This window comes from Osmerus eperlanus, chromosome 6 (genome assembly GCF_963692335.1).
Source record: "Osmerus eperlanus chromosome 6, fOsmEpe2.1, whole genome shotgun sequence".
Lineage (NCBI taxonomy): Eukaryota > Metazoa > Chordata > Actinopteri > Osmeriformes > Osmeridae > Osmerus > Osmerus eperlanus.
The window spans coordinates 14,256,742-14,280,181 of record NC_085023.1 but is presented as its reverse complement, the minus strand read 5'-3'; the positions used below and the strand labels follow the sequence as shown (position 1 = coordinate 14,280,181).

At 47.2% G+C, this 23,440-nt stretch overlaps 3 protein-coding genes and 1 pseudogene across 5 annotated transcripts; 2 read left to right on the top strand and 2 right to left on the bottom strand.

Annotated features, from left to right (window-relative positions):
- LOC134022767 (vinculin-like) overlaps nucleotides 1-7,146 on the top strand; it is a 22,452-nt pseudogene extending 15,306 nt beyond the window's left edge.
- Nucleotides 7,147-7,268: 122 nt separating this feature from the next.
- Nucleotides 7,269-11,900, bottom strand: LOC134022308 (AP-3 complex subunit mu-1). The gene is made up of 9 exons (XM_062463736.1): nucleotides 11,821-11,900; nucleotides 10,902-11,179; nucleotides 10,415-10,586; nucleotides 9,839-9,976; nucleotides 9,562-9,647; nucleotides 9,312-9,445; nucleotides 8,922-9,129; nucleotides 8,563-8,707; nucleotides 7,269-8,436 (listed from the first exon to the last, which is right to left on the bottom strand). The coding sequence occupies exons 2-9, from the start codon at nucleotides 11,172-11,174 to the stop codon at nucleotides 8,336-8,338; spliced, it is 1,257 nt and encodes a 418-aa protein (XP_062319720.1). The 5' UTR covers nucleotides 11,175-11,179; nucleotides 11,821-11,900; the 3' UTR covers nucleotides 7,269-8,335.
- Nucleotides 11,901-12,703: 803 nt separating this feature from the next.
- Nucleotides 12,704-14,145, bottom strand: tex36 (testis expressed 36). Its single transcript, XM_062463735.1, has 4 exons — nucleotides 13,798-14,145; nucleotides 13,489-13,563; nucleotides 13,181-13,261; nucleotides 12,704-13,059 (listed from the first exon to the last, which is right to left on the bottom strand). Exons 1-4 carry the CDS (start codon nucleotides 13,846-13,848, stop codon nucleotides 12,721-12,723), a joined length of 546 nt encoding a protein of 181 aa, XP_062319719.1. The 5' UTR covers nucleotides 13,849-14,145; the 3' UTR covers nucleotides 12,704-12,720.
- A 318-nt stretch (nucleotides 14,146-14,463) lies between these two features.
- edrf1 (erythroid differentiation regulatory factor 1) lies at nucleotides 14,464-23,419 on the top strand. 3 transcript variants are annotated; one of them, XM_062463729.1, is made up of 26 exons: nucleotides 14,464-14,482; nucleotides 14,874-14,998; nucleotides 15,205-15,413; nucleotides 15,601-15,667; nucleotides 15,771-15,896; nucleotides 16,003-16,127; nucleotides 16,287-16,437; nucleotides 16,536-16,637; nucleotides 16,731-16,852; nucleotides 16,993-17,104; nucleotides 17,191-17,338; nucleotides 17,459-17,570; nucleotides 17,760-17,871; nucleotides 18,014-18,307; nucleotides 18,437-18,508; nucleotides 18,659-18,806; nucleotides 19,026-19,217; nucleotides 19,420-19,620; nucleotides 19,861-20,079; nucleotides 20,258-20,484; nucleotides 20,701-20,859; nucleotides 21,035-21,184; nucleotides 21,398-21,551; nucleotides 21,684-21,799; nucleotides 22,442-22,617; nucleotides 22,748-23,419. In XM_062463729.1, the coding sequence occupies exons 2-26, from the start codon at nucleotides 14,897-14,899 to the stop codon at nucleotides 22,911-22,913; spliced, it is 3,762 nt and encodes a 1,253-aa protein (XP_062319713.1). In that variant the 5' UTR covers nucleotides 14,464-14,482; nucleotides 14,874-14,896; the 3' UTR covers nucleotides 22,914-23,419. The 3 variants fall into 3 exon arrangements, with proteins under 3 accessions (XP_062319713.1, XP_062319714.1, XP_062319712.1); XM_062463730.1 differs by lacking the exon at nucleotides 14,464-14,482 and having other exon boundaries at nucleotides 14,615-14,998; nucleotides 22,445-22,617; XM_062463728.1 differs by lacking the exon at nucleotides 14,464-14,482 and having other exon boundaries at nucleotides 14,615-14,998.
- The last annotated feature ends 21 nt before the right edge of the window (nucleotides 23,420-23,440 follow it).

The following is a 23,440-nucleotide window of genomic DNA, read 5'->3' as shown; positions in this document are numbered from 1 at the left end:
TCCACGCCGCTGTGAAACATGCCAGGGAACTCACACCACAGGTACGCCACGGAGAGGGTGCGAGGGGTTTCTTGTTTGTGTGTGTCCTGTCTGTCAGAAGACTTCCTCCCACGTACTTCTTATATCTGAACGTAGGTGACCTCGGCTGCCGTATCCTGCTGAAGAACCCAGGTAACCAGCAGCGTATGAACACTTTGACACCATGAAGAACCAGTGGATCGACAATGTGGAGAAACTCACAGGTAAAAAACCTGACCTGGGGTCAGAATGACAGAATAAGCCAGCTTAGCTAACACAAGACGCACAAGAGAAGGCCATGATATCTTCTTATTTTGAAAAGGATTTCAATATGGAGGGCTAGTTTGAGAATGAGAATCCTGTGTGTGTGTGTGTGTTTGTGTGTGGTATGTGTTTGTGTGTGTGTGGTGTGTGTCGACAGGTCTGGTAGATGAGGCTATTGACACCAAGTCTTTGCTGGATGCCTCTGAGGAGGCCATAAAGAAGGACATCGACAAATGCCGCGTTGCCATGGCCAACGTACAGCCCCAGATGCTTGTTGCCGGGGCGACCAGCATAGCCAGGCGAGCCAATCGGGTGCTGCTGGTGGCGAAGAGGGAAGTGGAGAACTCTGAGGACCCACGATTCCGAGACGCTGTCAAACACGCCTCCGACATTCTCTCCACACACCATCTCACCATGGTGATGGATGCCAAGGCTGTGGCGGGGAACATACAGGACCCAGGTAAAACACACACAACCAATATATATAGTCCTCACACACACACTCACATACAGGACTCACACACACACACACACACACACACACAAAGACACATTCTCACACATCAGACTTCTGTTCCCTCTTTAATCTTTCACAGCTCTTCAGAAGGCCTTCCTAGATTCCTGTCTGAGGATCCTGGCATCGGTGGGGAAGGTGAGAGAAGCCTCCAGCCCAGGAGCCTGACTTCCCCCCTCCACCCCCAGACCTAGACCAGCTGCATGTAAGTACCACACAGACTCTCTCTCTCTCTCTCTCTCTCTCTCTCTCTCTCTCTCATCTCTCTCTCCTCTCTCTCTCTCTCCTCTCTCTCTCTCTCTCTCTCTCATCTCTCTCTCTCTCTCTCTCTGTCTCTCTCTCTCTCTCTTTCCTTCTCTCCTCTCTCTCTCCTCTCTCTCTCTCTCTCCTCTCTCTCTCTCTCTCTCTCTCTCCTCTCTCATCTCTCTCTCTCTCTCTCTCTCTCTGTCGCCTACTCCCTCTAGCTCTCTCTTGGTCTGCCTCCTCTTACTCCAGCACACTTCCAATACTTGTTCCGGAGATAACCTTGCAGATTTTCATGCCGATCATGAAGGCTGACACAGTCCGTCTGCGTGTGTGTGTGTGTGTGGCCCCTCCCAGGTGAGTGACGAGCAGGCACCCCCCAAGCCCCCCCTGCCAGAGGGAGAGGTGCCCCCCCCCCGCCCCCCGCCCCCGGAAGAGAGGGACGAGGAGTTCCCCGAGCAGAAGGCTGGGGAGATGGTCAAGCGAACCCATGATGGTGGCTGCCAGCAACTCCACGACGAGGCTCGCAAGTGGTCAAGCAAAGTCAGTGAAACCTCACACACACACACAAGTGCTGTAGTCCTGCGGACAGAGCGGTCAGTTAGTGTGTAAACAGATGCCGAGAGACTGTAGAGCGGAGGTTTGTAATGCGAGTTGACGGGACATGACATACAATCGATATATCTGGCAGTAATCTTCATAGTGCCAGTGCAGATTTTCGAGACGTACAATGAGGATTAGAATCTTCTATGATGTCCTGTGGATGCAATGGCTCGATCACGAAATACGCTGTTGTTATTTTCTCCTAAGACTATGTGTGTCTCTGAAATGTGGAGATCTGTGTCTGGATTCCAATTTCAGAGGAGAACTGGAAACTGTCATCGACTGGAGGAGAGTCTGCATGCAGGGTCGCTACTTAATTACACACACAAACATAAACACACACGCACACACACACACACACACCACAGACCCTCAGGGGGGTTCTGCATGTGGAGGCCATCTAATGAACCCTTAGCCTTTCCTGCTACAAGAGAAATGTCACCCACCTCCCGAGAGAGAGTTAGAGCCGAGTCAACCGAATCACTCTTCACGTTCTTCTGTCTGTTTTAGCTGAGTGCGGTGTGTGGTTCTAATGCTAAGCTGGGCCTCTTCTACAGTAGGGGACTTCCAGGTCTTTCTATGTACATGATGGATCCTCTTGCCTTATCAGTGAGGACATTCTATCCTTCTTTATCACTAAGTCCTTATTATCACATCTTTAGATATTTATAGAGAAGCTCGAACGGAGACTGGTCTTACCCAACTACAGTGCTCCTCCCTGTTCCTGACCTATGTCGTCTTAAGCAGTATTATCTATGGGAACAAAGGCTGCAAAGAAAAATAGGCCACATGACTCGACAGTGACTTCAACTAAATCTGAACTCGAAACCACTAAAACTCCCAGCAGGCTATTAGGTGTAACTGTTGCCTCTCTCTTTCTGGAAGTCGGACTTAGTGTTGGCATTCGAGCATAGTTCAAAATGGTCTTATGTCTATGCTGGCTGTTTCCCCTCCACCGTACTTAAAGCCTCCATCTCCTTTCCTCGCTTTACTTTATAGCATAAGAATGTCTTCATCAACCCTCCTCCTCCTCCTCCTCCTCCACCCTTCTAGAACTATCCTACACCTCCACCTCCTCCTCTTTTGCTAGATTCCTCTCTGCCTCTGTCCCTTCCTGCAGATCCTCTCTCAGTGAACTATATCTTTACCTTTCTCCATGCCTCCCTCCCTCCCCTTCCATCCATCCCCCCTTCCCTGTCTCCCCCCATCCCTTCCTCCCTGCACTCCTCCCCCAGCCTGAGGATGAGGAGGCAGTGGAGGAGAGGGAGGTAGATGATGAAGATGAGTTTACTGACGGTGAGGATGACTATGACCTGAGCTCCTGATGATGCCCTCCAACCAGCCTGTCAATCAACCTATTCTGGCAGCTGCCCAATCTCTACATCAGGAGGCCCGCAAGTGGTCCAGCAAGGTCTGGCACACACACAAACACGCACACCACACAAACACACACAAAAGCACCACATGGAGGACCCTGTGTGGTACAGACACACCCACTGGATTTAAGCCACACCCTTATGGCTTTCACTGCCAACCACTGGCCACCACATCCTGACTGCACCGTGGGAACTTTCAACTCTGCATCCGTCATTACCATGGAAACCTTCAACCAGCCATGGCTGCTGATGTGGTTGTTGTTGTTGCTGCTGCATCACAGGCAGATTCAAAGTTCACACATGGTTATGCTGGGGTTGTGCTTAGATTGAGGATTGTTGGAATGGCGTTTGCTGCACCTGATGGATGAACTGGGACTGGCTTCACAAGTCCCTACCAGTCGTGTTCACGTGATTGATTGGAGGAGAGTGTGTTAAAGAAGGACGAGCCAGTCACTCTGACAGGTGGTCGCTGCTGTCAATCACTCTGCCTCTGGCCAACCTGTGAAGCCAAGGATGACAGTTTCCCAAAGACTTCTGTGTGATGTCGCTTTCAAAGTCAGTTGGCCTGCCTGCTTGTGTGCCTGCTTCTATGACATGGTCACCAGCTGATCCTGAGCCTGCAGGGTCATTTGATCCCAGCACAACAGAATCACATGCTAACACCTCACGGATGCTACTAAACTGCTAGCGTTGGCATCATGACAGCTAACTTCAGCTCACCTCTGCCGTGCGGGGCGGTGGGCTACAGCCTGAGGGTCTTGTGCCTCTGTTCCACTCTGTGGAGGAGAACATGGAGCCAGGGCCTGGTCACTTTCACTAACCGCTCTTTCACTGCTTGCTGCCACTGTTGACGGTCGATCGAAATGCTATCATACTTGCGTTTCAATGTACACTACAGAAAATGTTTCCGCATTTGGATAACAGCGTTGTGAAACATGATGACCGGTCACTGATAATTACTTTTGAAGGAGGGCCATATACAAAATCATATGTGGAAAAGGGTTTTATATAACGACGGCATGTGCTTCTTTCAATGTCCCACTTAAAACCATGACAGTCAGACCCACCTTGACCTTTGCCTTCTGCCCCCCCCCCCCCCCCCCCGCCTCCTCACTCTCTCTCTAGGGTAATGACATCATCGGGGCAGCCAAACGGATGGCCCTGCTCATGGCGGAGATGTCTCGTCTGGTGCGTGGCGGCAGCGGTAACAAGCGGGCATTGATCCAGTGTGCCAAGGACATCGCCAAGGCCTCCGACGAGGTCACCCGACTGGCTAAAGAGGTGGCCAAGCAGTGTACCGACCGACGTATCAGAACCAACCTACTACAGGTGTGTAGGGTACACATGCGTATACACGTAACGGAAAACACGCGCACGATTTATTGACCGGAGCACAAACACACTTTATAGTCATTGTGACTTCTGTTTGTGTTGTGTGTTTTTGGTTTATTTCTGTAGGTGTGTGAGCGTATTCCCACCATTAGCACTCAGCTGAAGATCCTCTCCACTGTAAAAGCCACAATGTTGGGACGAACCAACATCAGCGAGGAGGAGTCAGAACAGGTATGGCACACACACACACACACACCAAACACACACACACACAGGACCACAGTGTAGTCCCTCTCCTCAAAATGATCGACGTCAGAGATCTACATCTCTCACACGGGCCATTTGTCTTTCTACCTCTCCTCTCCTTCCCTCCATCCCCTGCAGGCTACAGATATGCTGGTCCACAATGCTCAGAACCTGATGCAGTCTGTGAAGGAGACAGTCAGAGAAGCAGAGGCAGCATCCATCAAGATACGTACAGACTCCGGCTGCACCCTGCGCTGGGTCCGCAAGACCCCCTGGTACCAGTAAACACACACCTGCTCGCAGAGATAACAGTACTGTGTACCAGATATACACACATACAACCTTGATGTTGACCACACACACTTCCTGGTAGCACACAAACACGTGACTTTATGACACACCTAGTACACACCTAGTACACTCAAAACGCCCACACACAGAACATTACAAAACAGGCAAAACCTGCAGGTGAACTCGACCCTGGTGTGTTTAGAACCCTAGGAACCAGATTACTGCTAGAAGCCCTTCTTCTCTGGGTCGAGTACAGCTTTGCGTCGAGTACAGCTTTGCTTCACAATATATCCCTTTATCTGTAACGGTAACATGTTAGGACAACCACAAAAGGTTTTTAATATATATTTTTTGGTATGTTGTGTTACAAAAGGTTTATCCAAAATCCCAGGTATATTTTTAGCATGAAATGTTTTTTCTATTTTCTTAAAAAAGCGAGTGATCTATGAACTTTCTCTCTGCCCCCCCTCTTTATGACAGTACGAGCTTTAGACGTTTACTTTAGATTCTGTTTTACCAGTGGAGTTTTTCTTATTGTCTAAATGTACATATTTTTTTGTCTTATTGCAAATGACATTCAGCTAAGGGTTGAACAGGAGTGAGTGCCCCTGGCTGATGGTACACCAGTTCTCCCACTTCATGTTTACGTTGAGTGGCAACACTTTTTAACACATTTATTTGTGAGATCTGTTTGTGTGTGATATTATTTATCCAATAGGCTAACATCAGGTGATATTTTAACGGGTGCTTCACAAGTGTGCTTCATGTTCTTTGACTGTAGTTTTATTTCAAGTGTTACCATGTTGAACTATGCCAAAGGATTTGTTTGACCGTAAAGCATATTTACTCTCAACTTTAAAAGCACAAGCTAAATGAAAGAAAATTCACATGTTTCTTTTTTGAGAAGTTGGGTCTACCATAATTTTCTAGTTTCAAAGATGATTGAATTAGTACTATGTTTCTGCAGTGTGATACCTAAGCTAGTTATTTGATGAAGCCCATTTTTCTGTATGATCTGTGTAACAGTTGAACTGTTTTACTTTGATACTTTATCATGAATGATAGTCAAAGCCATTCTTGACAGACATGCACACAGCTGACCTATTGTTGCTCTACCAGCCTGTCAGTTTGAGGCCTGGGTCAGGCACTATTTCCAACAATCCCACAACAGAAAACTCTGAGGTAACTAACTCAAACACACCCTCAAATCATTTTAATTATGCCCACAAAATCGTTTTTTGTGTATTTGACCCAGGTTCTGGCAGTTTAGTAGTACACAGTCACCTGGTGTTCTGAGGACTGGTGCGTGTGTTAGTAGGGGAGAGTTTTTTAACAAGACCCCGGTGGCTTGTCAATAATAATACGAAGAACGTTGTGTGAAACTGTTGGCATGAATAATGTCACAGTGCTATGGTATTTAGAACCTGTAAGGGGAGGCTCTGCTGTGTTGGGGTGTTTAAGTGAATGGAGCCGCTGAGCAAATGCCCTGTTGTTTAATAATAATGACTAGTGATGAACATAGACCTTTGTATGTAAGTGGTGATTCAATCCAAGACAATTACCAGATGTTTTCAAGCAGCAAGGGGCTGAGGTTTGTGTACTGTATTGTACTACATTGTGTACTGTAAATCATATCCAGCTGAACCCATCAGTATTACCCTCAGCCCTAATGAATCCTAGAGACTAACAACATCTAGCATTTCATGTAGAACTCAGGGGTGGTCTACCACTTATACGTCTGAAATACTTTGATGTTAGAGGGAATTATTACTGAAGCATCTGCTTGAGCCCAGCCTAAGGCCCCATCAGCCAAGGGTGGACAGTTTTGTGGTGAAGCTGTTATCTATGGGTGACATGGGGTGGGTTGAGTGTATGTACGTGTGTGTGAGCTATCTTCACTTGAGAAACAATGTATTATTGAACTGTAGTATGAAGGCTGGCACTCTGTGTGCACAGTACTCTGAACAGTTAGCTGAAATAGTTAACTAGTCACCTATGGTTGTCTGTCCAATCACAGATACTGAATAGCAGCTTGATCCTTTCCAGGACTTTACTTCAGAAGAGAGTCTGTAGCAGTCTCGACTGACTGAAGGACTGGTTAAGGTTACCTATACAGTGTTCTCTTACTGACTGACTGACTTGAGTGTTAGGGTGTGTATGTGTACACATTGTTCCACACTCTGAATGTATGTATGACTACTGCCCTGCCAACACAATCTGCTGTGCCTTGGAATAATAAAGTACAAAGCTAGTAACTCACTTCAGACTCCTCCTTTTCCAATTCTAAAAGGCAGCTGCGTTTTGGAAGTACCGTCTCTCAGAATGTCTGATGTGTGCTGCATGTAGGGCGGCAAGAAATGCAGTAGGAACCAAGCAAAGAGTCAGATGCACAGGGATATATTCACATTTCAAACACTATAATGTGAAGGCCTCAAAGCTGGAATACATATTTTTTGACACATACAGGTGCTATAGATTAGTCACTCTTCCCAGCATGACCCTTGAAAACCAGATTGTATTTGTTAAAGTCCTGTGCAGATATTCTAAGCGCGTGAACAAGTTTAGTGATGCAGGTAACTGGGTCATACCCGTGTGTTTTCCTGAGGCAGCCTTCCCCCATTTTCCTACACAAGCAGTAATTAAAACTTGCATTCCAACGACAAACCAGGAAACAATCCGTCATTTTAGGCACTTTCCACGATCAAAACGCATAGACGGTTTGGAACTGTGTTGAAACACATCGCTGTCCAAATCCATCCATTGATATTTTTTCCCATTATTCCTTCAGGTTGGGGTGAAAAAAGTATTTGGCGCATACTGTACAACACAAGACAAGCATATTATCTGAAAAGGCCACTGGTGTGAATACGTGCGCTGTGTTAAAACGTGTGTGACACACCGCAAAGCTTATACTAGGTTCACATATTAGCTGGGGTTGGTTAGGACACCGTTCTCAAAAAATAAACTTCTCTACAAAACAGCTTTGGAATCCGGTTATGTGAGAAAAAGGGATACAACGTGCGCTTGTGGTTGAACACTCAGAAAACAGGTGAGGATGCATTTTGTGTGTGCACATGGGGCTCATGCCTCCTAATATTCCCATAAGGCAGCATTCAATAGGTTTTTGACAAACAACAATATTCAAAGCAGTTACATTTACAGCTGTCCCTCCACCAAAGGAAGGTACAACGATCCATAAAACACTTAAAACCAGAGCTATTATGATTGTACTTCATGACCACAGAGGAGAGATTCTTAAGGCTAATTTCCTTTACATAATTCCAGTTCAAACCAGTAACATGTACTTGAATGCTATACACAATAAATAACCCAGAATCCTATGGAGCAGGGTAATATAAAAGTGTAAGAATTGACACTTGTAGGGGGTGGTATCCTTGACACTTGATTGGCACGTTGGATAGTTGACCTTTAACCTATCTGGAATCCCTCATGTCCGCACTTGGAACTTTCCTGCCTTCGTCACATATTTGACCCCTTTAAACGGCTTGTATTTCTCGCCATACATGTCCAGGCGATTCACCTTCAACCCTGGAAGTGCCAACAGAAAAAAATAAGTCAACAAAGCTACACATGGATAATGAAAGCGGGTGTCAATCCGTTAAATACTGAGGGTGGCTGAAGTCAGGAGGAAAAGGTCAAGAGGTCAAGGGGTACCTGAGATGGCCAACTGCTGGATCTTGAGGTCGATGTTGAGAGAGGGGTTCTCCTCCGGCTTTGGCGATCCAGCCTGTAGACTCAGACTGCCCTTCAGGTTCGGCAGCTTCTGAGGGTTTAGCTTACCTATGTCCCACACCAGCACCTAGCACAACACAGACAGACAGATATTAAGGAGGGGGGGGGTGATGAAAAAGTATAAGAAAAAAGGGTTAATAAGAGGAGAGGAAAGATCAAAGTCAAGAAGTGTAGATTGAGGGAGAAAAAGTTCATTGAAGCAGTGAGGACAATAAACAAGACCAAATCGAGATGGCCAATCGTTGCCTTGGCAATATGCCGGCAGGAGATGAGTTGGTTACCTTGGTAGCCAGGTCGTAGGTGTAACTCCCCTGCGTGGCAATGAGGTTGGCGCTGAGGACAACTTTGGGCATGTGGACGGTGACCATCACCCCCTCCACAGTCTTCCCCATGGTCTGCTTGGGGCCCACGGTGATGTCAAGACGCCCACAGGAAGCACTGTCAAAGAAATTGATGTTCTGCTTCACATACACAGGGATGGCTACCTGGCTGGGGAGCAGAGGTGAAAGGAAGAAGACAGTCACTACGGGACTGGGTTACGGTGACGCGTTTGTTCTTTAGGTAGCTGTGCAATGCAGTAATGCAAGTCAAAGTCTTACATAGGATTACACATTAGACAGCCCTATTTCCTGTTTCTATGGTGTAGGTCAGCTGGGGTTTGATGTGCTTACTTCTGAGCACTGACATGGTAGGTCATGAGTGTGAAGTTTCCGTCAGGGGGGATGAAGGAGAGGACACTCTCCGCTTCCCAGCGTTTGAACCGCACGCAGGGGTGGAAGCTCACATCGTCTAGGAGACGGGGATTCTGCAACCATTCAGTTGGCACAGGTTTGAAATGGGACCGTTTCTGGAGAGCCTCTGCCTCACACACAAACGCAAACACACACACACATACATACACAAACACACACAGGGACCTACCATGAAAGAGAGTGTCAGGTCAGGCATCCCGGAAAGTTTCACACAGGCTTCAACTACTCCCTGGATCTCCGCAAACACTGTTGTACCTGGACACCAACAGATGCTGTTCTTGAAAAATAACATTTACAGCCACAAGACTATTTCTGCTAAGTTTTAAGTTCACGTTTCAAGTTTATGTCCCATTTGTAACAAGTAAAAGTATTGGAATTCAATGTAAATGCATTTCAATGGCGTTCTTATGCATCTTAAGGAGAGAATGACAGAGAGCTGGATGTACCTGATTTGTCCAGGATGGCGTCTATCTCCTCCACAACATCAAAGTAGGCCTCGTTATTGGTGTACTTCACTCCCGCCCGCCTCCAGGGGATAGTCGACAGTTGACCCGTGGGCAAACCTTCACCAACATTACTACTACCTGGATAACACAAACATAATACATTAAAAACTAAATGTATGGTACTATGTGTGGTAAGTTAGGGTTTATAAACCAAACACAAATGACCACCGCACTGATACACTCTACCAAACAAGGTGTTTTGTGATGCATGCTGTTTGAGGTACAGTAGACCAACATAGCTGCATTACTCTAACTGTTAAAAGCTATTCGAACAGGTATTTCACAACATGACTTCCTCGTCTTCCTTGCAAACTCGCAGCTCCGCAAGACCTAAAAAAAAAAGCAGTGCACCATTTTTTGGCACGTCTCATGTGAATGGACAGAGTTTAGGGCTTGAATATCAAATCTACAGGGTATGTTATGATTGCTATGGTAGGCACTTGAATAGGAAAGCCTAGGATCAGATACAAGATGATAGAATAGAGAGTGACGGTAAAGCACTGATTTCCTGGTTACCTGTGAGTGTGTTGACGACTGATCGCAGGATGGTGGGTGGTCTGATCATCTCTTTGAGGACGTTGGACTCGGTTGCCAGGGGAAACCCGTTGTCGAGCATTTCCTCCAGCAGCTCATACACGATGACCACATTGTCCTTGATGACTGTCTCCGAACACTCGCCAAAGTAGTCCTGCGCAAGCCACTATCTGTTTACACTCCCTACACACCCTACCAACAGTCAACTCAAATTACACACTCTAGACTAATCAATAATATCTGGAGAATGTGTGTGTGTGTGGTGAAGTGGGGGCCTTTGTCAATAGTCAAATGTCAATAAAGTATTGAAATTGAAGGGAAACAGTGCAATAATTATATAACAGATAGACATAGCTAGCAGACAAAATAACAAAATGAGACAGTTAAGCCCCGTCACCAGTTCTATGACCCAGCTGAGTTCCATAACCCAGCTCTTTGACTGCTACCCCACAGTGTAGTTCTGACACACCTGGATCATCTCAGCCACCCGGTGCAGGAACTCGATGACGAACAGCGGGGGCACCTCCGTCTGTATGACGGACAGGAAGAAGAGCTTGTCTCTGTAGATGCTAATGAGGTAGTGGTGGGGGGTGCGCAGGACAGGGGGCACATTCTCAGGCTCCACCGCCTTCTCCTTGGCCTCGAAGAAGTAGTCACACACCGAGCGACTGATGACACTCTTCCAGTGCTTCTCCAGGAAGATGTCACCCGTAGGGTTGATCAGGAACAGGCTGTGGATCATCTCAACTGAGGCATTGTGTGTGTGTGTGGGTGTGTGTATGGGAGAAAGGATTGAGAGAAAGAGCCGGTGTGCACAATGAACAAATGGTCTTGTGAGTCTGACAAATCCTACATTTGTTTCGCCTGAATGCTTTTGTCAATTATGCCCTTGCTAGTCATATGCCTGCAGAAAAGTGGCATCCTCTCGCCATATGTACTCACACACACACACACACGCACACACACACACACACACACACACACACACACACACACACACCCACACACACACGCACACACACACACACACACACACACACGCACACACACACACACACACACACATACACACTTCTCATGAAAGCCAATCAAATTATGATATTTGAATACAATACAGTTTTTGTTATAATAAAATGCTATCAACCAAACTAAATCCCCGCAAAAATGGCAACAAATTATCATTTACAATAAAACAAAAGTAAAGTAAAGTTTGACAGCTGGTGGGTAGTGTCGCTGTTATCTGTCTACAACTCTTTTCCGGTGCAAAATCACTCCGTTTTAAAGTCTAATTTCAGTTTCTAAATGACCTTCGAATCTTTTTCAAGGAATTACAGCGAGTTTCGATATGTCAGTTTGGATAACACTCATAATGTCTCGTAAAATGTTACCTGGTTGTACTCCAGTGATAGAAGCTGGAATGTTGCTTTGTGGCAGTGTGGAGACCCGCCTCTTCCTCTCTCTGCTCGGTCCCAGAAGTGACGCAATTGTTTGAAAATGTGTCAAAATTGTGATGGCTTATTTTCAACTCAAAATTTATAAATTAAGAAGCTCAAAGCTTTCAGTTTTTTAACGTCAAGCGCATAACTACTGGGCGTCAAGCCGTATTAAAAGTTCCCAAAACCCACTCAGAACAAAGAACATACAACTCCTTGTTTCGCATTCAGTTAAAAGAACTACAATTCCCAACGATTAGTTTGTGTCACACTTCAATCAAATCTTATGAACCGGCAAATTCTGAAATAGTTCAATACTTACACCAGAATTTTGACCCCATGATATTGACCCCACCACGTATTTCAGACGATCATTAAAGATCTGTATGACTGAACATAAAATACATTATTATGAGAATTCTGAAAATGTATGAGCAATTAAAGGCAATTAAACACAAAGCGCATTGTCTGTATGACTACATTAAGAAGAGGATGTGCAAAACAAATAGACACATGTTGGTATTGTGCCATCAATAAGAAGCTGGTCGAGCAAAATAATCATCCTAAAATAGTTGTAGGCCTAAAATATTAGATGTATTTTCTGTACAATTTTCCAATCGGTCTCTATGACAGCTCTTCTCTTACTGATACATCTTCTTTACACACAAGACAAGACATGCAATGCACAAAACATTTGCAGGAACAACATCATCACCACTATACAAAATAACGAAAAATGTAATTAACCAATAACCATGTACACAGAAGATTTAGATACACAGGTTTTATTTACATTAATAAGACAATTACTGTTCTCCAATTTTGAAGAACACCCGATAATGTTCAGTTCTTATTTTAATGCTGGTTATGGGGATAGTCTTTTGTCTTGGAGGTGCTAGAGCAGTTGGTAGCACCCAAAACTCCCAGGGGTAGAGGGTGGTCCAAGTCATGCCTTCCAAACCACATGAACGACTCTGCTTCCAGGGCACTAGCGGCTGCGGTGGACTTTTCCAGATGGTTTCTGGGGAAACGCCTGAAGGTAGCACTACCTGACGACAGGCTGTCTGGGTAGTCTGTGTGATAGGCTGAGAAGTCTCCTTTGGTCATCCCCGAGCCGTTCACATCACCATGGTTGCGCAGACAGGAGGAGTTTTGTTGTCTCCTTTCGTCCAGGCATTTCTTTCGCCCCAAGCCCTGTGGATGGTGAAAACCATGAGCAAAAAGTTTTTTTATTTACAGTTGTATGCATTATTGTTTAAATGTGTTCTAGTTTTAGAGTGTTAAATGCTGGAAACAATGGAAGAGGGATAATTACATCATCAAATACTTGGATGTTGCCTTGCAATGCTGATCTGTTATCGTGAGCTGAAAACGGATAGCTTATCCCTGTGTTTTTCTGCAAAAAGAATAATAATTTACAAGACAAAACAGAACCACATTCCAAAGAGTACAGTATTCGTATTCGTATGTAGGTTCATGCAGGACCATTATGCCAGACTGTGGCATTGACATATATCAAGGTTAGATTACTAGAGTTAGGCTAGTAGATCATTCACACTTGTTCCGTTGTGAAAAATATTTAAGATATGTTCAGTGTTAGATCCAAGGCGTGCTGCCTCTTACATTTAGAATAGGTCTTGTGCTTGTGCAAGCCTCCTGTCTGGTAGTTTCAGTAACTGATACATCTGTATGAGTAAACTGATCAATTTAATCAACATTAATTTAATTATTTACAAAACATCCATATGTTTAATTTAAAGTTCAAAGTAACAATTATTGCTGTACAAGCCACAACACACATTACATTACATTTACATTTATGCATTTAGCAGACGCTTTTATCCAAAGCGACTTCCAAGAGAGAGCTTTACAAAAGAGCATATGTCAAACATCAAACATCATAAGAGACCAAGCTATCCAAAATAATCTTACCCATTTGCCATCATTTTCCATTATGGAATATCTCTTTCCACCTTTTGTCATTTTGACAATATTGAAATGTACTAAACTACATTTAGATCTCAGTGCTCACAAACTTCTTACATAATCTTGGTTGATACTGAAGGTCTTCTCATTAGAATGAAAACATTGTGGCTGTGTAGCTATAGAAACATGCTCAAAACATAGATTTGACATTCCAGAGTTAGTAAACTGTCTTTAGCTCACAAAAATAGATTGTAAAATATGTAATATACAAATAATGCACTTTTTTTACAGTGTAAGATTTATTTTACATTTAAAGTGGAGTTTTCTATTGTTTCAAGACTGTAGTCTCTAAATGCAAAAATATATAATTCGAAAGTATGTTACTAATAATATAAGTGAATAAGATTGGGTAAATGACTAACTAATTAATTAATAAAATAATAATACTCATGCGGTTTATTGATTGATTTATAGCTTCAAAATATGTATTTAGTTCTAGATTTTTCTGGACGTGAACCGAAAGCTTAAGCATTTCCGGGTTGCACACGTTTACAAAACTAAAACAAGCAAAAGTGAGCACGTACATTTCAAATTAAAAGACCTCTTTCACTCACACCATCACATACAGTCCAGTAAAACATGTCCATACCCCCGATATACAATTAAGTTTTCATTGTTTAGATATACGCAGGTAATATTACAGAATATTTGTAAAAATGTTTTTTACATGTTTCTTGATGTTAATATTTGTCTATTTTTACTTTCTGCATTTTTGCTGTGGGGCTTTTATTTAGCTTTCTTTCTGAGCCTGACCGGAGGTTATACTTCAACATGTTCAACTTTAAACACACACACACATACATCCTACCAAAAGGTCTGAAGCTGTGTTTGTTATTTTGGAAATCAGACAGAAAATACATTTGTATTAATTTTAAATCAAGCTAGCTTAATGGCAACTGGCTACTATTGTTGCGACCAGTCAGGGTTGTCCAGCCTGGTCCCTAGTTAGGTAGCTAGCTAACCAGCGTTGTTAAGTCGCAGTTTATATATTAACTTTGAGTCGTTAAATCATGGATGTGTAGTTTCCATATACAAAACAGGCAACATGAGCGGATCATCTGAAAACAGGGAGGATGGTGGTGTCCACTCTGATTCTGTGAGCGAAGAGTTGAATGGCAGTAGTGGTGGAGACGTCTGCAGCAGACAGGTAAGCATAGCTAGCCTTTTAATATAGTAGGCTACTGCTAGGTTGTTGTCAATGTGTTACATGTGGATTTAGACAAGCGCATACCAGTATAATAGATTTAACAGTGTAATAGATTTCAACATGGTTGCCTGCCTTGCTTACCATGTTGTCACTGAATCTAGTGTTTGTCATTCGACTTCTGTGCATTTTCTTACTTATGTTATCAGGAGTCTGAGTCGTACCTGGGCAACAATGAAATAAAGAGCTGTGCAGTGGTCAAGTACTCTGCTGCCCCTCCACCCACCACCTACGCACTGCTGCAGGAGAAGACTGACCTTAAACTGCCTCCTGCCAACTGGCTTAGAGAGAACCCCCAGCTGGGATCAGCAGGAACCACTGTTCTAGGATCCAGCAGCAAAAGCAAGCCATTCTCCAGGTACGAGCTCTGGGACTCTGGGGAAATACAGAACCGTGTCTGCATGCATGTTTGTGTTTCACAGATATTGTCATCTCAATTGGAATGCATTTTCTAAGTATGGTGAAGTGTGATGAGCAAGACGGCGGGTTTGTGCCATACAGTAGATTTGATCCATGCTCATCTGAATGTTTTCCTATCCCCACAGTTTTGGGATGGCTTATGAATTCATCGACTCCATTGGTGACGATGTTGATGTGGTGTCAGACTCAGAGGTTGGGAACATGAGGAAAAAGAAATACATGAAGCAGAACCGTTTCATTTGAATGCCACTATTTGAAAAGAAACCAAATTGCTTTGCACCCTTTCCCAACTCAGAACATCAAGAAGCTGCTGAAAATTCCCTACAGTAAGTCCCATGTCAGCATGGCGGTTCACCGTGTGGGCCGAACTCTCCTCCTGGATGAACTGGACATCCAGGAGCTCTTCATGAAGTCTTCACAGGTACTGTATGCACCCAGCCTTCTGACAAGCCTGATTAGATTGACCCTGGCTTGAAACTAAGATGATGGTGAATCATGGTATTTCGGTACTGTGTTCTATGTGAAAGACGGGCGATTGGGCGTGGCTGAAGGAGTTCTACCAGAGGCTGATCGACCAGAAGTGGCAAAGGAAGAAGAAGAGTAAAGAGCACTGGTACCAAAAAGCCATCCTGTCCAAATTCCTTTACTACAGGTGAGGACTTTGATGACGTATCTCTTGAAATAAAGGGGTTTGGAAAAGCAATTACGTGCCAAACATCACCCATTGGCACAACTCGGATGACATGAATGCACTTTAGATAAGGTCTTCTTGGAGCTTATAGATTTTGATCGTCTCCATGTTGTTGTCCAGTATTAATGGGGACGGAGCTGCGGAACAGGTCCAGGAGCACCCAGACGAGCAGGGCGAGGAGGAGTGTGAGGCGGAGGAGTTTGCCCCCTCCTGGCCCGCCACCTTCACCAGCGCCAGCTCCGACGCGGATGAGTCCGGCGCACACAAAGGGGTAACGACCGACGGGAACGGGAATGAACGGTGTTTGTAGCACTCTGTAGTCACTCTACCGACATTTACCTGACTGCTGCCTCTGTCTCCTGTCCTCAGCAATGTGATTCCATGGAGAACCAGTACGCCTTGGGTCAGGTGACCTCGGTCCTCAAAGAACAGAACCTTCCAATGCTTTTTAACGAGGGGGAAAGCAGTCAGGTACCCACAGGGACATATTACTACTATACGCTGGGATGTAGGGACGGTTGTCGGGATCTTAACTTGATATCCTCTTGTTGCTTCACCGCACAGGGTCTGAGGAATGACTTTGTGCGTAACATTATGTGGACCTTTGAGGACATCCACATGCTGGTGGGCTCCAACATGCCAATATTTGGAGGAGGACGCTACCCAGCTGTCAGTTTACGACTCAGGTCAGAATCACATACATATAGTACAGAGAGTTTATTTTTGTTGGTTAATTTCGGATAGGATTCCCTGTGGGATCCTCTGTCTGCCAACTGTACCGTTGTGGTATTTCTATCTAACATCTAGAATGTTCTTCCTCTGTCAGGGACAACAATAAACCGATCAATATTCTCACGGGTATAGACTACTGGCTGGACAACCTGATGTGCAACGTTCCAGAACTAGTCATGTGCTTTCATGTTAATGGTATCGTCCAGGTAAATGAGTCTCTTCTAAGTTGTATACGACACTGGGAGAATATATAGCGTTTTCCTTTGTTCTAAATGTCTTTTTCTGTCATCAGAAATATGAAATGATAAAGACTGAGGACATCCCCGATCTGGACAACTCCACTTTCTCCACCAGGGTGGTTAAAGACATTGCCCAGAACATCTTGTCCTTCCTCAAGTCCAACTGCACCAAAGAGGGTCACACCTACTGGCTCTTCAAAGGTAAGGCACCAGTGACCCATCACGACAAATCATGACTTGCATAAAAACCCATCAGCGGTGTGTTGACCCTTATCCCTCCCGCCCTCACCCTGATGACTCTCCGTTTCTCCTCGTTCCCAGCCAGTGGAAGTGACATCGTGAAGCTGTATGACCTCACCACTCTCTGTGAGGAGGCAGCAGAGGAGAAGTGCCAGAACCCCTTCACTCTCCCGGTGGCTGTTCTGCTCTACAAGTAGGTAGCCCACCTGTCAGACACAGTAACAACGAATGGCTCCTGTACACACAGCTGTGATGGCTATTTTACACCAAAAGGTGGACTCATTTTCATTGTACGTATTTTACTCAGGCAAGTGTTTCCTGTAAGGTTTAGATGAATAAGTGGCATGTTTTGGTTAAGAGTCCGGTGTCTTGTTTTTGTCAGAGTGGCCAGCAACATGATGCTGAAGACCAACCAGAACAGGAAGCACTATGGCACAATCAGAACACTGCTGCTCAACTGTGTCAAGCTGTTGGACCAGGAGAGACACCCCCAGGTAGACAGTGGACTAGTCCAGCATGAAATACCACCCTAAATAATGGTGCAGTTGGTACACTCCAATCAATCAATCCGTTCTGCTCTCATTTCCCTTGGGTCATCCTCAACTCCGCCCCCTGCTCTCTCTGGGATTGGTTTAGATCATCGCCTCGGCCCACTACATGCTGTCAGAGCTGTTCCAGTTGGACGAGCCCCCCGAGGAGGATGGCGGCGAGTCTCTGCAGGGAGGGGGGTCGGAGGACAGCTATAGCGAGGAGGAGGAGGAGGAAGAGGAGGAGGAGGATGAAGAAGAGGACCTGCCGGAGGACAGCGACGAGAACGGCTCTTACAGCACCTGCTCCAACCTGCCCGACGACAGTAAGGCCGTCGCCATCATCAAGTCTGTATGGGAGCTGTCCGTGCCCGAGAAGTACAAGTCCACCCACCAGATTCGGGTAAGAGACTTTGACCATTCGTAAAGAAAGGGAGTTGAATAGAATTGTAACACGAACCGTTGCTCTGCTAAGTGAGTCTTGCGTTCTATGACCGGGCGAATCCTCGCTGTTTTCCCTCCCCCTCTGCAGCCGAGCTATGCTTTCGCCGTCTCTCAAGACAAGGAGGAGAAATGTCGCCATGTCCTCAGCTACGTGTTGAAGGTGTGTGTGTGTGTGTGTGCGGGGGGGGGGGTCCTTCTGGGAACGCACGGCTGGGAGAGACCGACCGTGTCCAGCGTGGGATGATGCCCAGTCACAGCGAGATGAGGCGAGGCGGTGTGGTGACCTGTGACCTGTGTGCGATGTTGCCAGGGCCTGAAGGCGGTGGACGGGAGCATCAAGAAGGAGAGCGACCTGCCGGCGGCCGATCCCAACACCCCCATCCCCCTGAAGTACGAGGACAGGAGCGCCAGCGGGGCCTGCGGCGCGGAGAAAGGCATCGCCCTCCTCCTGGACCGAGGTAAGCCACCCCCCCCCCAAACAGACCCCTTCCGTGCACAACCTACAATACTGTCAGCCCTTCTTTTGGCTTCAGAGAACCGGGTACTAATTCATGCTTCTGTTCGAAATGTCTCTTTCTTCTATCTCTCTTCACCCCCTCTCTTGGTTTCTTTTTTTGTTTCTCCTTTGACTCTCCTCGGTTCTCTGCCTTCCCCTCTCTCTCCCTCTGGTCCTCCAGTGGGTCCCTTCCAGGAGGACCAGAAGCTCCCCACCAGGTCGGGGATGATCCCCGGGTCTTGGCAGCACCGGATGAAGCTGCAGCTCTTCTTCAAGGCCTCCAAGGCCTACTACGTCCTGTCCGACGCCGCCACCAACCTGCTCAAGTACGGACGGGCGCTGCGCTACATCAAGCTGGCCCTGCAGTGTCACGGTACGGCTCGACGGCCGGGGATCGTGGGGAAACGTGGGCTCGTTGTGCTAGGCTAAAGCTCGCTTTGAGAACCCCGGTTGTAGGTAGCGTAGAGATCTTTTTCCAAGTGCTCCGGATGACTTTCTCAACGTCCAAATAAATCTTTTGATATCCTCCTTCTCTCTGTTTTCCATCTATTTCTGCGGCCCTCCTCCCTCTCCAGACGCCTACTGTTCGGTGAGCAGCACTCTGCACCCGAGGGTGCTGCTGTTCCACAGCCAGTGTCTCTCTCTGTGTGGGGACATCCAGCTGATGCTGGCCCAGAACGCCAGCAACCGCGCCGCCTACCTGGAGGAGTACAACTACCAGACCAGGGAGGACCAGGAGATCCTGCACAGCCTGCAGAGAGAGAGCAGCTGCCAGGGTACTAGTACACACTCACACCTGGAACGAAACACACCACACATGGATGTTCCGCCTTATGCTTGATAGTCGAGTGAAAGCTTCATGCTGTAAATACCATGGTGAAACACCGATATAGAGAGTCTAAGCCCCTTTTTCAGAGGTTAGAGCAGCATTGTCTGACTAATTCCTCTCTGGCTTGCCTGTCTGTCTGCTTCTAACCCACCCTACCACTCTCCTCCTCCTCCTTCCACCCCCACAGCCTTCAACATGGCCACAGAGCTGGCCATGGACCCGGAGTACCAGCTGTTTGTCAGCAGCAAGTGTTACGAGGCGGCCCACGAGCTGCTGACCTCGGGGGCGGTGAAGGAGCACGGGCCGGAGCAGCAGCCCCAGGTGCTGAAGAGGCTGGGCAACATCCGCAACGAGATCGGCGTCTTCTACATGAACCAGGCGGCCGCCATGCAGACGGAGAAGGAAGGTGAGGTGACTTCCTGGATGACGGGGGCGAGAAAAAAGCCGATGTTGGACACAAACTCACCGGCTCCCCAAAAACTGTGTTTTTTGAACTCCATTACGCCTTGTTTCTCTTTTTTTTTTAACTTCCTGTCCAACTCCACACCCTTCCTATCCCCCCCCCCCTCTCCCTCACTCCGCAGCGAAGAAGTCCGTGTCCGTGGCAGAGCAGGAGATGTGGAAGAAGAGCTTCTCCTGCTTCGAGAAGGGCATGGAGGACTTTCACGCCATAGGCGACCTCACCAACACGGCCCTGCTGCTGTGCAACACCGGCAGGCTGATGAGGATCTGTGCCCAGGCGCACTGCGCCGTGTCTGCGGACCAGAGCAGGGGCGAGTTCTCCCCAGAGGAGGCCCTCTACTACAATAAGGTCTCTGCCATGCTCAGCTTTTCTAGTGGGCCCGCGAAGGCCGTGGGATTCAAACAATGCGCCCTAACCCTTGTTATCTTCTCACTTGCTAACCGTCTTTTATTTCTCCTTTTTTTTCCCTCACCCCATCACTGCTCTACTTTCTGTTTTTTTTTTTCTTTTTCTGTCTCTTTCTTGCTTCTTCTCTTTGTCCCACTCCTCCCCCCTGCTCTCCAGGCCATAGACTACTACCAGAGGGCTATGAAGTCTCTGTCCACCAGGGGGAGCCACCCAGCAGTGTGGGACAGTGTTAACTGGGAGCTGTCCACCACCTACTTCACCCTGGCCACCTTGCTGCAGGACTACGCCCCTCTGTCCAGGAAGGCCCAGGAGCAGGTACACGGTGACATCCGCACAAGCGGAAGTCAAATCTTCTGAGATAAAAAATGCCAACGAATACATATAAAAACATCACTGGACTGGTATCCAGCCCTGTCATGTCAACTGTCCCCCGAAGATTGACCCTGTCCCTTGGGATGTCATCCCGATTCTGTCCTGCGGCGTGTGTCAGATTGAGCGTGAGGTGACCGAGTCCATGATGAAGTCTCTGAAGTACTGCGACCTGCAGACCGAGTCGGCCCGCCAGCCCCTCTACCAGTACCGGGCCGCCACCATCCACCACCGCCTGGCCTCCATGTATCACAGCTGCTTCCGGAACCAGGTATGGAGGTCCCATCCACATGCACGCTTCGTTTTCGACACTGTCCTTGTCTACAATTAGTTATATGCACGTTTTGTAATATTGTACATGTAAAACGTACATATCCGTATCGTGGTGATTTATGGTAGGCCTAATTTCCTTGGCAAATATGGCTGGTTCTGTGTTTTGATTGGACCGTTCAGTTTTGATGCAGTTTTCCCACCTCACCACTAGGTGGGGAACGAGCACCTGAGGAAGCAGCACCGCAGCCTGGCGGAGCTGCACTACAGCAAGGCCATCCGCCTCTTCCTCAGCCTGAAGGACGCTCCCTGCGAGCTGCTGCGCACCCTGCTGGAGAGAGTGGCCTTCGCCGAGTTCACCATGACAAGTCAGTAGTCTGTCAGGCCCAGCGCTCCTGGACGGTCAAGTCATTGGTTCTCGACAATGGAGTTCAGGTAGGCTGTTAATCGACTGTTCTGGTTCAAAACCGTCTGCCCCCCCCCTCTGCCGCCTCCCTCAGGTCAAAGCAGCAGCGGGGCCAAGCTGAAGACCCTGACTGGAGCTCTGGACGTCCTGTCTGATACCCAGCATGCCTTTCAGCTCATCCACAAGGAGCTGCAGGAGGAACACACAGAGGTAGGACACCAGAGCTGCGGGTCACACAGCTAGCAGAGGTGGCCGTTCAAAAGCGTTATTTGAATTGCTTATAACGCACTCTTCTCTACCCAAAGCGCTAATGATTAATTCTACCACTTTTCTTTTAGTTAACATAAAAAAATGCCACACAAGCGTTAATGATTATAGATTGATACGGTCGCAAGTCCTCTCCGCATTGTGTCCGGGCTCTCCCTTAGAGATAGGGTGAGAAGCTCGGTCATCCGGGAGGGGCTCAGAGTAGAACCGCTGCTCCTCCGCGTCGAGAGGGGCCAGTTGAGGTGGCTCGGGCATCTGATAAGGATGCCTCCTGGACGCCTCCCTGGTGAGGTGTTCTGGGCACGTCCCACTGGGAAGAGACCCCGGGGAAGACCCAGGACACGCTGGAGGGACTATGTCTCTCGTCTGGCCTGGGAACGCCTCGGGGTCCCCCAGGAAGAGCTGGTGGAAGTGGCCGGGGAGAGGGAAGTCTGGGCCTCCCTGCTTAGGTTGCTGCCCCCGCAACCCGACCCCCGGACAAGCGGAAGATGATGGATGGATGGACGGTGGCAAGTCATTCACTGTAAATGTCCCTAACCCTCCCATCTCTCTCTCACTCTCTCTCCCCCTCTCTCATCCTGACAGAAGGAAGGCGCAGACGGCCCAGAGTTTGCTGGTTCTGCCAGCAGCGCTGATGCTACTGTCTCTTTAGGGATGAACGTACAGGAAGTGATGACGTTGATTGGCGTGTTCGAGCCCAGCTTCTCCTTCCTCCTTTTGCAGCTGATCAAGCTGATGGCCGCCATGAAGCGCAAGCCAAGGTAAGAGAACGACGCCGTTTGAGATGCAACTTTTCATGACACACAAGGCCTGTCTAGACGTTCAGGTGAAGAAAAAAAGGGGCCCAGAAAAACAAACAAACAAACAACCCCTCGCTGTTTCTCTCTCCAGCAATAAGGACGAGGAGCTTCTGAAGACCTACAAGAACGTGTACTCCAAGCTACTGCGAGCGGACAAGACCGCTCCTCTCCTCGCCCGCATCGAGCACCACCTGGAGCTCCTGCACCTGCTGACCCCACACGCAGGCAGCTGTAGAGACGTCGTCGCGTCCTCGTGATGAGACCGGTGACAAGGACGCACACACCCTCAGGATTCCGCTTCCCACCCAGACGTAGCTTCTGCGCGAGAGCGGCGTCACCAGCTGTGCCTTAGTCTACCGAGCGATCGGCAGTGATTAAGACACTAGGATCATTTTGCCTTTTTAAATTGTACATCTGACTTGGTTTTGTAAAAGATCACAGGTACATTTGGACACTTCTTTGTACGCCCTATAGCTACGGAGCAAATCGTTTATTAAGAAAATGCTAGGAAGCATGGCTTAATTTTCGGACTTTGCTGATAGGAATAATGCTGTGAAGAGAGCGGTGCTCGGTTGCTTGTTTTAAAGGTTGAAACATTTTTACAGTATTATATTTCAGATCTTTTCTTCTAAACACGTATGTGCAATAATCTGGCAAAGTTCCATACAAACCGCGACTTGGCGTGTCCAGGTTGCTTTATATTTATGTTTGAGTGTGTCAGCATGTTTGCCCAGACTCAAAATAAAACTTCAGTGCTTATTTATATCTGGTGGGTGAACATCAT

Coding starts and splice junctions, on each gene's coding strand:
- LOC134022308 (XM_062463736.1), bottom strand. CDS start 11,174: ATGATCCACAGCCTGTTCCTGATCAACCCTACGGGTGACATCTTCCTG. Junction 9,977..10,414: donor AGTCGTCAACACACTCACAG/GTAACCAGGAAA, acceptor TGTGTTATCCAG/GTAGTAGTAATGTTGGTGAA. Junction 9,446..9,561: donor ACCTGACACTCTCTTTCATG/GTAGGTCCCTGT, acceptor GAATGGTTGCAG/AATCCCCGTCTCCTAGACGA.
- tex36 (XM_062463735.1), bottom strand. CDS start 13,848: ATGACAAAAGGTGGAAAGAGATATTCCATAATGGAAAATGATGGCAAA. Junction 13,564..13,797: donor TGGAAAATGATGGCAAATGG/GTAAGATTATTT, acceptor TAAATTGATCAG/TTTACTCATACAGATGTATC. Junction 13,262..13,488: donor GCACAAGACCTATTCTAAAT/GTAAGAGGCAGC, acceptor TTCTTTTTGCAG/AAAAACACAGGGATAAGCTA.
- edrf1 (XM_062463729.1), top strand. CDS start 14,897: ATGAGCGGATCATCTGAAAACAGGGAGGATGGTGGTGTCCACTCTGAT. Junction 18,509..18,658: donor TCCTCAGCTACGTGTTGAAG/GTGTGTGTGTGT, acceptor CGATGTTGCCAG/GGCCTGAAGGCGGTGGACGG. Junction 22,618..22,747: donor GCCATGAAGCGCAAGCCAAG/GTAAGAGAACGA, acceptor TTCTCTCTCCAG/CAATAAGGACGAGGAGCTTC.